The sequence below is a fragment of the Penaeus vannamei genome, chromosome 4 (genome assembly GCF_042767895.1).
Source record: "Penaeus vannamei isolate JL-2024 chromosome 4, ASM4276789v1, whole genome shotgun sequence".
NCBI classification, from domain to species: domain Eukaryota; kingdom Metazoa; phylum Arthropoda; class Malacostraca; order Decapoda; family Penaeidae; genus Penaeus; species Penaeus vannamei.
This window is the reverse complement of record NC_091552.1, coordinates 52357391-52369890: the sequence shown is the minus strand read 5'-3', so window position 1 is coordinate 52369890 and position 12500 is coordinate 52357391. Positions and strand designations below refer to the sequence as shown.

The window sequence follows — 12500 nt, the reverse complement described above, 5'->3', positions numbered from 1 at the left end:
ATTGGCGCGTTGCCGAATATGTATATATATATATATATATATATATATATATATATATATATATATATATATATATATATATATATATATATACGTAAATACATGTGTGTGTGTGTGTATACATGTATATATATATATATACATATATATACATATACATATACATACATACATATATATACATATATATACATATATATACATGCATATATATATATACATATATATATATATATACATACATACATATGCGTGTATGTATATATACATATACATTATATCTATACATACATACTTATGCATATACATGCATACACACACACACACACACACACACACACACACACACACACACACACACACACACACATATATATATATATATATATATATATATATATATATATATATATTCATATCTATCTATCTATCCATATATATATATATATATATATATATATATATATATATACATATATATATACATATGTATATATATATATACATATCTATATATCTGTAAATTGATCTATCTATCTATCTATCTATCTATATATATGTGTGTGTGTGTGTTTACATCTGTATGGTATGTCTGTGTGTACCTATACATGAATGTGAATATTTTGTAGATCTATAATTATCTTCATGTTTTTAAGCTTATACAATATATTCCGCTACATATCCTAAAAAAATCTACGAATTAAATCAAATTCTAAACGAAAATAATATTCCAATTGAAATATCCGACACACTTTTCAAATCAGCTGATTCCTCGCCGACCGAAACTGGGCGTCAATTCCCCGTAGACTTGTGCACGTCCAAGCTCAGATATAGGACTACCTCTATATCGCATTCAAGTATATTTTAAATCTTTTATATCAACAATAAGTAAATAACAACAACAACAATAATGATAGTGAGGATCATGATGATAATGCTAATAACAGCAATAATGATTAATGATGATAATAATGAAAGAAATAATAATGATTACAATTAGGATAATAATAATAAAACTAATAATAATAATAATAATAATAATAATGAAAATAATAATAATAATAATAATAATAATAATAATAATAATAATGATAATAATAATAATAATAATAATAATAATAATAATAATAATAATAATGATAACGAAAATTATAATGATAACAGTAATAAAAACAATGATAGTGATAATAATAATAACGATAATAATAATGAAAAAAGGATGGTAACACGAATGATGATAATGGTAATAATAATGATAATAAAACTGATAACAACAATAACAATAATGATAATAATGACAGCAACAAAAAATATAAATAATGATACACAGTGATTTACTTATCAACCAGGCGTTTGTGAAATTGTTTTTAAAGTATATGTGTAAGTTTTAACCCCTTTGGATAGGAATGTAAATAATATATCCTATTCTTGTGAAATAAATTATTCATATTCATGATAGATACATTATGCTCACACACAGAGGCGCACACACACACACACACACACACACACACACACACACACACACACACACACACACACACACACACACACACACACACACACACACACACACACACACACACACACACACACACACACGCTCACATATTCCTATATGGACAAGTATATACAGACAAAGTCATATACATCTATCTAGCTATCTATCTATACTTACAAACCCTGTGAATACCTTTATAACAGCTGCTGATTACACCCCAGTGACGGCGTGAGTTTCTAGAGCATGTCACAGCTGCTCTACAATACAATAAATACAATAACACCGCTGACAACGGACTATATTATACGTTTCTTTTATGCAACAGATACATTGAGAAGGCTTATCAATCTGTAGGTGATTATTAAGATGATTGGGTCCATTATGATAATGTTTTATGGCTATAATTACCATAGTTGTCACCGTGACTATAATAACGGTGATAATATTGATAATAATATGAATAATTGCACTGTTGTTTGTAATGATAAAGTTGATTATACACAAACAAAAATTAATGATGATTAAAAAGGATGATTGAAGATGATAAAAAAAATATGAGCGAGTCTAAGGATAACAATTGATAGTAAAACGATAACAACGAAAATGATCGTAAATAATGATAATTGTGTTAACATTCAACTGGATTTTGACATTTATATTTTTCTCATATTATTTTTCTTTACTGTTTCATATTTATTGTTTTTTTCTATTAATATTTATCGTTTAGTGTTATCATTGTCGTTTTAACTAGATAGTCTGATAAAACAACGATAAAATAAGGATATCTATAAAGACGTAATAATAATCCATTCTTCTCTTATTTAATTACAATATCTATTATTGATATGGTTGGCCTCATTAGTTACATTGTAAGCATTATATCTATTAACAATATCTTTATAATACTATTAGGAGTTATTTTAATTCTATTATATTCTAATTATGCCCATTCTTATGGATACTCATAATAAAGACGGTTTTGATAATAGTAATGATAATAATACTTATGGTGATAATGATGATATTGATAACAATAATAATAATGATAAGAATAATTATGATGATAATGATAAAATAATGATAGTAATAATGATAATCATAATAATAATAAAATGGTAAATATGGTTATTGTAATAATGAAAAGGATAATAATGATAGCAAAAATAACGATAATATGGAAAATAATAATGACAATAACGATAATGAGGATGATGATGATCATGAATACAATAATGATGATAACAAGGAAAATGATAATAATTACAATAACAATAATGATGATAATAATAATAATGATAATAATGTTAATAATAATAATGATGATACTGGCGATTATGATGATGATGGTGATAATAATAATGATAATAACAAGAATATCTACAATGATGTAACGTGTTAATGATGATAATCATTTCCTCAAACCAATTACATTGATAATACCGATAATAATATCAAAATATAATCATGAGCAATAGATGCTAATACACAAAAAAACGTACAAACGATATTATATCACATTGTTCATAATGTTAAAGAGATACTGCTATAAATTATTTCTTTAAACACTAACAGACGCAGTTCACGGTGAAATGAACTAATATTTTGTGTGATAAAAAAATGTACTTCATTCTTTATTAAGTAAATACTGTACATATTTAAGCAGCTGAGATTTATAAATGTGTATAAACTGATCATCATCACATCGCGATACAAATATCAGATAATATAGTGTATATATTACATTTATTTCGAAGATTTTAAGAAGATGTATCGTTAATTCTTTTCTGTTTTCTCAGACTTATCCTCGTAGATATACGTCGTAGTAAAGTGAAACCAGAGGAAGAGAGATTTATAGTCGTGAATAATGTCGCATCTTCTTCTTTCGCAAATTTAGCTTTCAAAAGTTCTATTTACAGCCTTTCAGAAGTCTTAGGTCTCACGTGTTCCAAATTTCTGAGCGCCTTATGTCATTATCTTATCCTGTAAATCCGGGTTGCAATACCTAAATAATAGTGTATTAATAATTGATATAATCATAGGTTAAACTTGCCGTAATCTTATAAAGAAAAAATACCGCAAAACCACCAAAATAATCATCAAATTAAGGAAAGAACTGGCCTACCACACCTGCGCAGAAGCGAAAATCCGTCCCTCCGCGCAGCCCGACCGACCAATCAACACCCCCGTCTCGTCGCCAAGCGCTCTCGACCAATCAGCGCCGCGCTCTCTCCGCCCGAGGATTTTAGGCGCCAAAATACGATCGCCGCCATCTTGGTCTCAGTTGCGTTGTGGTGACGTTGACGTGAGGGAGGAAAAGTGACGCGCGCTTGTGTTCTCGGTTTCTGGATCCCAAAATATACGGAAAGAAAAGGAATATCCGAAGGCGATTTCTCTTTCTCGTTCGCTCTTATGGTTACGCGGTGCACCTAATATGACAGCGTGTTCACCCGATCGGGAATAATGTCGCAGAGCAGCGTACACAGGTGAGGATCTCCACTCGACCAAATTCTCCCAAAAAACTTTTTATTTTCCTTCTTTTCACCAACGAGGAGACGCGATTCCGACGCTTTTCTTATCCCTAAATGAACTCAAATAATCAAAGAACCCTCTGCTATGTTCATTTGATTAAATTAGAGGCTAGAATATTAGAAAAAAAGGACTTAAATAAGCCATGGCAGACAGGAAGCAGATGTCTCCTCGCTGCTGACACTTCGCACTGAGCGAAATCATCTTTTGTTTATTTCTTCTTCTTTGTGTATTCTCTTCCATATTTATTTAATTCTGCATGATTATATTACCGTAATTTAATCGCGTGTCTAGGAATATGATCAAAATTTATGTTCTTTTTCGTGTTCTTTTGAGATCTCGTTCTTTGAGTGTTGACATTCGGTGGATTTTGTTTTTATTAACTAAATCATTTTAAAATCTGTGGTTTGGTTGTTGATTCCGCGGTTATTTTGGGCGTAGTATGGTTGTTGAATTGTCTAGATACGTGTTGTTGTTGTTATTGTTATATTACGAATACTCTTGATATGTGGGAGTATGAGGAACATTTTGCATGTGTAGGTTGTAAGTAAATAAGGTTTTGATGTTGTATGAATATTTATTTTATCTGAATTTGTAAAAGGGTGATGTTTAAAAGATAAAACTATGTATCTTGAATGCTGTTCTAAGTGGGAAGGATGTTATATATCTTAAAAAGAGTGTAAAATGGACGAGGAAGATTGTACGATCCTTGCAAGGTGAATATGAACGTTATGTAGACCTAGAAGATTGTGTTGATCCTCGCAACTTGATCATTAACTTCTATAGACCTATAATGTGGATCTTCCTTGTCGAATTGGGCGAAAATCCCATGACAACGAGACGTCGAAGTAGGCCGTGCGTTTGCCGTAGTTTTATTTGTGGAATATCTGGGTCGTCAGTGACAAGGGGTTGTAGACGGCGGGAGGGAGGGATGGGAGATAAAGGACTTGAGATGCCTGTCAGATAAGATACTACAGCTGACTTCGTAGGCGTAGGCTCTTGGTGTGTGGTATGTGTGTGGCTTTTCTCTTTATCTGTCGCTTTACATTTTATTTTCGCATTGGTCTCTGCTTTTTTGGTGTCGTCTCTTGGATTCTTTGTTCGATCTCTCTGGTGGTTTCTTTATTCTCTCTCTTTCTCTCTCTCTCTCTCTCTCTCTCTCTCTCTCTCTCTCTCTCTCTCTCCCTCTCCCTCTCTCGCTCTCTCTTCTCTTCTCTTCTCTTCTCTTGTCTTCTCTTCTCTTCTCTTCTCTTCTCTCCCTTTTCTCACTCTCTTCTCTTCGCTCGCTCTCTCTTCTCTTGTCTCTCTCTCTCTCTCTCTCTCTCTCTCTCTCTCTCTCTCTCTCTCTCTCTCTCTCTCTCTCTCTCTCTCTCTCTCTCTCTCTCTCTCTTCCCTCTTTTCTCTCTTTATTCTCCCTCCCTCGTATACATTTTCTTTAATTTCTCCTTTACTCCTATCCCCTCCCTCCCATTTCAACCTCCCCCTCTTTTTTTTTGTATCTCTCCCCGCGCTCTTTACATTTCCAGCCTTGTAATTAGAACGAGGCAGACAAAGAACACGATCTAGATGATAAGAGAGAAGCTGCTTTAAAAAACATTTATTTTTCTAAGCCACACAGTCACCCTCCGTGCATTGGCGACGGACCACGTTTGTAATTCCCCTTCGCCCTCTCCTGTCACGCCCGTTGAGTGCCGACGCTGCCTCGTTTACAGTCTTAAGGGGGAAGGGGTTAAGGGGGGTGAGGGAAGCACGCCCTCCTCTTCTCGTCTCTTCTTCACTTCTTGTTCCGCTCCTCTTCTTTTGGTCTTATACCTTCTTACTCACTTATTATTTTTCCTTTCTCCTTATTCTCTTCTATGTGCGGTTCTCTCATCCCACGTGGCAGAGAGAGAGAGTGATACAGAGAGAGAGAGTGATACAGAGAGAGAGAGAGAGAGAGAGAGAGAGAGAGAGAGAGAGAGAGAGAGAGAATGAGTAGTATAAAGATAGAAACGAAACGAAAGATGTTCCCGTGAGACAAGGCGGCCAGGTCAACACAGGTCACAGTCCGGCAGGAAGGGGGAGGGAGGTCAAGCAACTGTAGGTTTCACATCCCTTCAATCTAACCTCAGAACCGAGAATTTTCGTGTCACCTTACTTGTCCTTTCACCCCACCCCCATCCCCCTCACTCCCACACAGACGAGGTCACGAGGTCAGGTCAACATTGGGGAAGATGTGTGGGTGCGTGTGACCCTTTATGGCCGCCGGGCGTTAGATTATTGGTGTGGTTTCCGCGCTGCATGCTTAACGAGGTCTGATTAGCATGGCCGATAGAGAGATAAACAGAAAGGACCGAGGATGTAGGCCTAATTGCACATAGGCCTATGACCGGACATGAAAGCTAGGTGTTGATTAGACTGATTAAGGTTAAATTAAAGGAATTCGTCGCGGATTTGCCTTGGACAACGTTGCCAGAGCTCGGTCCGCTCTCGAGGGAAACGTTGGAGTGCAGACTATTACGAAGTGTATGCTGAGTGTTCTTGAGGTGTGAGGGTATGCACGTACACGCACGCACGCACACACACACACACACACACACACACACACACACACACACACACACACACACACACACACACACACACACACACACACACACACACACACACACACACACACACACACACACACACACACACACACACACACACACACACACACACACATACACACACACACACACTCACTCACTCACACACACAGACAGACACACACACACACACTCTCTCTCTCTCTCTTTCTCTTTCATATACACAAACGCACATGTATGTATGCGTGCATGCGTATATGAGCGTCTGTATGGGATGCTCGTTGAGCTCCTTGGCGAGCGTTGGGCGAAGGATGTGGCGGCGGCTGCGAGGTCACGGGGTCGCGCCCTCGTGACACCGGGGCCGCAATGTCCTCTTGGTGGTAATATTCTCGTGCTTAAGCCTCGATGGGCATTCTTGAGGGTTAAGTGCGTTTCTTTGCGAGGCGCGTGTGGGGGGGTGGGGGTGGGGTGGGGGGAGGGGGGTCCGGGGCTTTGGGGCTCTTTTGGAGGATTTTGAATTGTTTAGTTTTCTTGTTATTTTTGGTTGTTGTTTTTTTCCTCGTTTTTGTTTTTGTTTTGTGTTTTTCGTTTTTGTGTTGGTTAGGTTTTGTATTGATCTTTTATTTTTTGCCTATTATATTAATGGGTTTTGATTGATATTTTTTGCTTAATGTTTTTTAAATTGATATTTCTTTATCTCTTTGAAATTAACATTTTTTCCTATTCGTTTTGGGCATCTACTGTTTTTTTATCTGTTATCCTTTCTTTTTCTTAATTTTGTCATTTACTTTACCACTTTTCTGTAATTTGACCCTCAATCGAGACGGACCGAAGGCGGCATCGACCCCCGATCAAATCACGTCGATTAGAGGTGGCGGGTCTCCGGCGCCATGATTTATAGCTTCCTGCGGGCGGCGTCGACCCCGGCCAGGGCGACGCATCCGTGCCCCGGGGCCCTCTGGCACGCGCGCCGCCCTCCGTCGCTTCCCCCGGGAGAGGCGCTGCTGGGGAGCCTCTGGGGATGGGAAGGGGGATGGGGATGGGAAAGGGGAGAGAGGAGGAGATGGGAATAAAGAGGGAAAGGGGATGAGGATAGAAAGAGGAAGGAGAAGGGAAGATGATGATGGGAAGGGGAAGTAGAAGGGGTCGATGAGGGGAAAAGGGAATGGAATGGGGATAAGGAAGGGGGATAGAGGGATCGCTCGCCTGGCATTCCTTCTGCCTGACGCTCCTCACGGCTAGGATGTCTGGCCGCCGGAGTCTAGGCAGGGAGGGGGACATGTGGCCGGCCGGGCGGTGGGTGCCCCTGGGGGACTGGCGTTCCGCGGGGGATGCCAGATCTGGGGGTGCTGGAGGGGGCAGGCGAGTGGGGTGGGTGGGTGAGTTTGTTGGCGGTGGTGGAGAGTCATTATTATCATGGGTGGTGGTGGTGATGAAAGTAATGGTGAATAATGATGATGACAAGGATGATGATGAGGATTGATGATGATGACGATGATGATGATGAGGATAATGATGATGTGGAGGATGGCGAGGGAGGGGCATCGGGAAGGAGTTAGAGGTGAGGGAAAAGGGGCATTAATTTCGTTCGTGAGGGTAATGAGAGGAAGCATCCTTCTTTCTCTTTTCCTCCCTCCTTCCCTCTCCCTCTCCCCCTCCCTGCCTGCCTCCCTGCCTCCCTCCCTCCCTCCCTCCCTCCCTCCCTCTCCCCCTTCCTCCCCTCCCTCCCTGCCTACCTATTTTTTGTGGTCTAATTTTCAACGATTATGGTTATTAGTTGGGCGTCCTGGTGCTCTGGTTGGTGCTCTGGTAGGGTTGTGTGGTGTGACCTCTTGTGACCCCCTTCGATGGTCCAGGGGGAAGTTAATGTACACATACATATACACATACACGTTCACGTATACACACACACACACACACACACACACACACACACACACACACACACACACACATACATACATACATACATACATACATATACATATACATAAACACATACACATACATGTATATATGAATTATGTATATCGTATGTTGATCTGTGGAAGTTGATATTCTCGCTGTAATGCGGAATGGAAATTAGTTTTCAAAATCTTTATATGATTGATTTTATATTCTGCATAAACGGATTATATGTTCTATTTTTTATTCAATATTTGTTTATGTTGTATCTGTACGATATATATATATATATATATATATATATATATATATATATATATATATATATATATATATATATATATTATATTTGACTTCTAATGCGAAGTGGTTTGATTCCTTGCTTTATTTCCTCTCGTCTGTCGTTTCATTCAGGTAGCTGGCCATTTTTTTATTATTATTTTTGTTGTCTGCGTCTCAAAATTAAGAAGAAAAATATTCAGCTCCGGTAGCTAGTTTCGTAAGAGGGGCTTTCAGTCGAGAATTTATACAGGGCGAGAAAACGAGGTTGTGTCTAGCTTAGCCAGCCCCCCCTTTCCCCACCTTTCTCCCTTCTCTCTTGGCTCAACCTTCCCCCTTCTCCCTTTCTTTTCTCCTCCCCTTTCCTTCTCTCTTCGGCCTGCCTTCTCCCGTCTTCCTCCCTTCTCTCTCCCATTTCCTTCTCTCTTCTCCTTCAACATCCCTCCTCCATTCTCTCTCCCATTTTCCTACTGTCTTCGCTCTACCTTCCCCCTTCTTCCCTTCTCCCTTCCCACTACCTTCCCCCTTCTCCTTCCCTTCTCCCTTCCCCCTACCTTCCCCCTTCTCCTTCCCTTCTCCCTTCCCCCTCCCTCCCCCCTTCTCCTTCGCCGTTCCCCCTCCCTCCCCCCCTCCCTTCCCACCAAGCCACCCACGCTGACCATTGTTTCTGTTCCGACCACGGCTTTTACTTCCCGCTAACCACACACTCCTTGCCAGCATTTGCTCCGGTCTGGGGGTGGGGGTAGTGGGGGTAGGGGGTGGGTAGCGGGGGTAGGGGTGGGGGATTTTGACTCTGCCATCGTCTCTTGGTCTTGTTGTTTGTGATTTTTCTGTTGTTCTTATTGTGTTATTCTCTTGTAACTTACGCTGGCGTCTTTCTGTTGTATTCTCTATTTCTCTATTGTCGATTTCCTGTATGCATCAGATATTTCTCTCTCTCTCTCTCTCTCTCTCTCTCTCTCTCTCTCTCTCTCTCTCTCTCTCTCTCTCTCTCTCTCTCTCTCTCTCTCTCTCTCTCGCTCGCCTCTTCTCCCCCCGTTTCTTTCTTCACAACACTCACCCTCTTCTCCCTTCTTTCTCTCCCTCCATCCTTTCCCCCCTACCCATCGCTGCCTCTCTTCCCTTCCTACTCCGTTCCTCTACTTTTCCTTTTCCTTCCCTCCTTCCCTCTCTCCCTCCCTCCCTCTCCACCCCCTCCCTCCCTCCCTCCCTCCCTCCCTCCCTCCCTCTCTCCCTCCCTCCCTCCCTCCCTCCCTCCCTCTCCCCTGCTTCCGGTGCGAGGCTTTTGTGTGCCCGCGGAGGCCGGCTTGTTCCTGTTTGTCAGTGGCGGGGGCTTGATGGCCCACCGCTGGGTACCCATGCCCCCAGGGTGAATGTGCCCGTGGTTGTCCCTGGGTCTTCCGTGTTGAGGGCATGCTTGAGGGGGACGCGGGAGGGAGGGAGAGAGAGAAAGAAAGAAAGAACGAAAGGAAGGTAGGGTAGAAAGAGGAGAGAGAAATGGAAGAAGGAGAGAGATAGGGAGAGTATAATTACCATTCACCATATACTTTTTTCCTGCTGAATCCTCTCAGCGAAAGCCTCATTAATTCTCAAGAAAGGCATTGGACCCACTCTCGAGTTCTTCCTCCAGGGCAGACGCAGCACGCAAAACAGGACCTTTTACTACCCCTCGTTTCTGTCGTTCTGCTTGCGCTCATCCTCCACCTCCTCCCCGCACACCTCCCCCTTCTTCCCCACCCCACCACAGTCTACCCAGGACCTTCCCCACCCCCCCACAGTCTACCCAGGACCTCCCCCAACCGCCCACAGTCTACCCAGGACCTCCCCCCACCCCCCCCCCACAGTCTACCCAGGACCTCCCCCCACCCCCCACAGTCTACCCAGGACCTCCCCCCACCCCCCCACAGTCTACCCAGGACCTCCTCCACCCCCCACAGTCTACCCAGGACCTTCCCCCACCCCCCACAGTCTACCCAGGACCTCCTCCACCCTCCACAGTCTACCCAGGACCTCCTCCACCCTCCACAGTCTACCCAGGACCTCCTCCACCCCCCACAGTCTACCCAGGACCTTCTCCACCCCCCACAGTCTACGCAGGACCTCCTCCCTCCCCCACAGTCTACCCAAGACCTTCCCCACCCCCCACAGTCTACCCAGGACCTCCCCCCACCCCCCACAGTCTACCCAGGACCTCCTCCACCCCCCACAGTCTACCCAGGACCTTCCCCCACCCCCCCCACAGTCTACCCAGGACCTCCCCCGTCCCCACAGTCTACCCAGGACCTCCTCCATCCCCCACAGTCTACCCAGGACCTCCCCCTACCCCCCACAGTCTACCCAGGACCTTCCCCCACCCCCGACTGTTCGCCAGGGACCTCCCATCCCGCGTGTGCTTTGGCCTTGGGTGACTGACTGCGAGGTAAAAATTTACATCTGTATGGGATTTTGATAAGCTGCTTTGGCGTGTAATGTGGGGGAAGGAAATGGGGGAGGGGGGGGAGGGAAAGAAAGGGGGGAAGTAAGAATGAGAGAAATGAGAAAAAAAAAATGATGAATGAATGTCTATTCATAGGGGAGGGGAATATGGGACAGCAGGAGTGCTTGAAATGAGTAAGAAAAGATTAGGGAAAAATGAAGATATGTATTCGTAGAGAATATGAGGAGAATATACAGCAACAGGAGTGCTTGGCGAGGGAGGACGATATGAAGCAGGGAAGCAAGGAAGCAAGGAGGCAAGCAAGGAGCGAGGGCAGGTGACGCGGGGTGTACCGTGGGGGAAGGGGCATGGTGTAAGTGGGGGGGGTAAGGGGTGGGGGGGCATTATCGTCACAGTCAGCTGGACGGAATTGATGGGCGATGTGCCGGTGTTATTCATTGTGTTGATTCCTTTTCCCTTTTCTTTTCTTTTCCTTTCTATTTCCCTTCTATTTCCCCCCCTCTTCCTTTATTCATTTCTCTTTTTCTTGTCGCATTATTGCTCTCTCCTCCCCCCCCCCCTTCTCGCCTCTACGCTGACCTTTCATTATTCCCTCTTTTCTTCCCCTTCCTCTCCTTTCCCTCTCTCTTTTTTATTATTTATTTTCCGCTATCCCTTCTTCCTTTCCTTCCCTTCCCCTCCCACCCTCTCCGCAACACCAGCGACAGAGTGAGTTACGGGGCAGTGTCATCGTGACGGCAATAAATAATTCGAGAAAAGGGATCTGTGTGCGTGCGTGCGTGCGTGCGTGCGTGCGTTTGTATGTATGTATGGGGGCTCAGTGTCGTGTACGGAATGTTACCAAAGGGGTGGCAGGGGGAGAAAAGGGGAGAGGGTAATATATATCATGTTCTGACGCTGGTTTCCCAGGGTGTGTGTGTGTGTGCGTGTGTGTGTGTGTGTGTGTGTGTGTGTGTGTGTGTGTGTGTGTGTGTGTGTGTGTGTGTGTGTGTGTGTGTGTGTGTGTGTGTGAGAGAGAGAGAGAGAGAGAGAGAGAGAGAGAGAGAGAGAGAGAGAGAGAGAGAGAGAGAGAGATATGAAATCGACTTGCAGCCCTCCATCTTGCACTTCTAAATTCCTCAGTCCTTCAGCTCCTCCTCTTCCTTCCTTCCTCCTCCATCCTCTTTCCTCCTGCTTCCCTCGCCTCCTCCTCCTCCTCCTCCTCCTCCAAAGGCCGCAGCCGAGGATGAGTGCATGGGCCGGCCGGCTCCGTGTTTTGTAGGTGTGTTCTCAAGGTTCCGGG

The 12500-nt window shown here is 42.8% G+C and overlaps 1 protein-coding gene across 2 annotated transcripts in view; it reads left to right on the top strand.

The window, feature by feature from the left end:
* Window positions 1-3763: 3763 nt before the first annotated feature.
* Window positions 3764-12500, top strand: part of LOC113819873 (transcriptional activator Myb) — an 83306-nt gene continuing 74569 nt past the window's right edge. For both annotated transcript variants that reach the window (XM_070121230.1, XM_070121229.1), the window contains exon 1: window positions 3764-3984. In XM_070121230.1, the coding sequence (XP_069977331.1) occupies window positions 3962-3984 (23 nt within the window). In that variant the 5' untranslated portion in view covers window positions 3764-3961. The remainder of the gene's footprint in view (window positions 3985-12500) is intronic.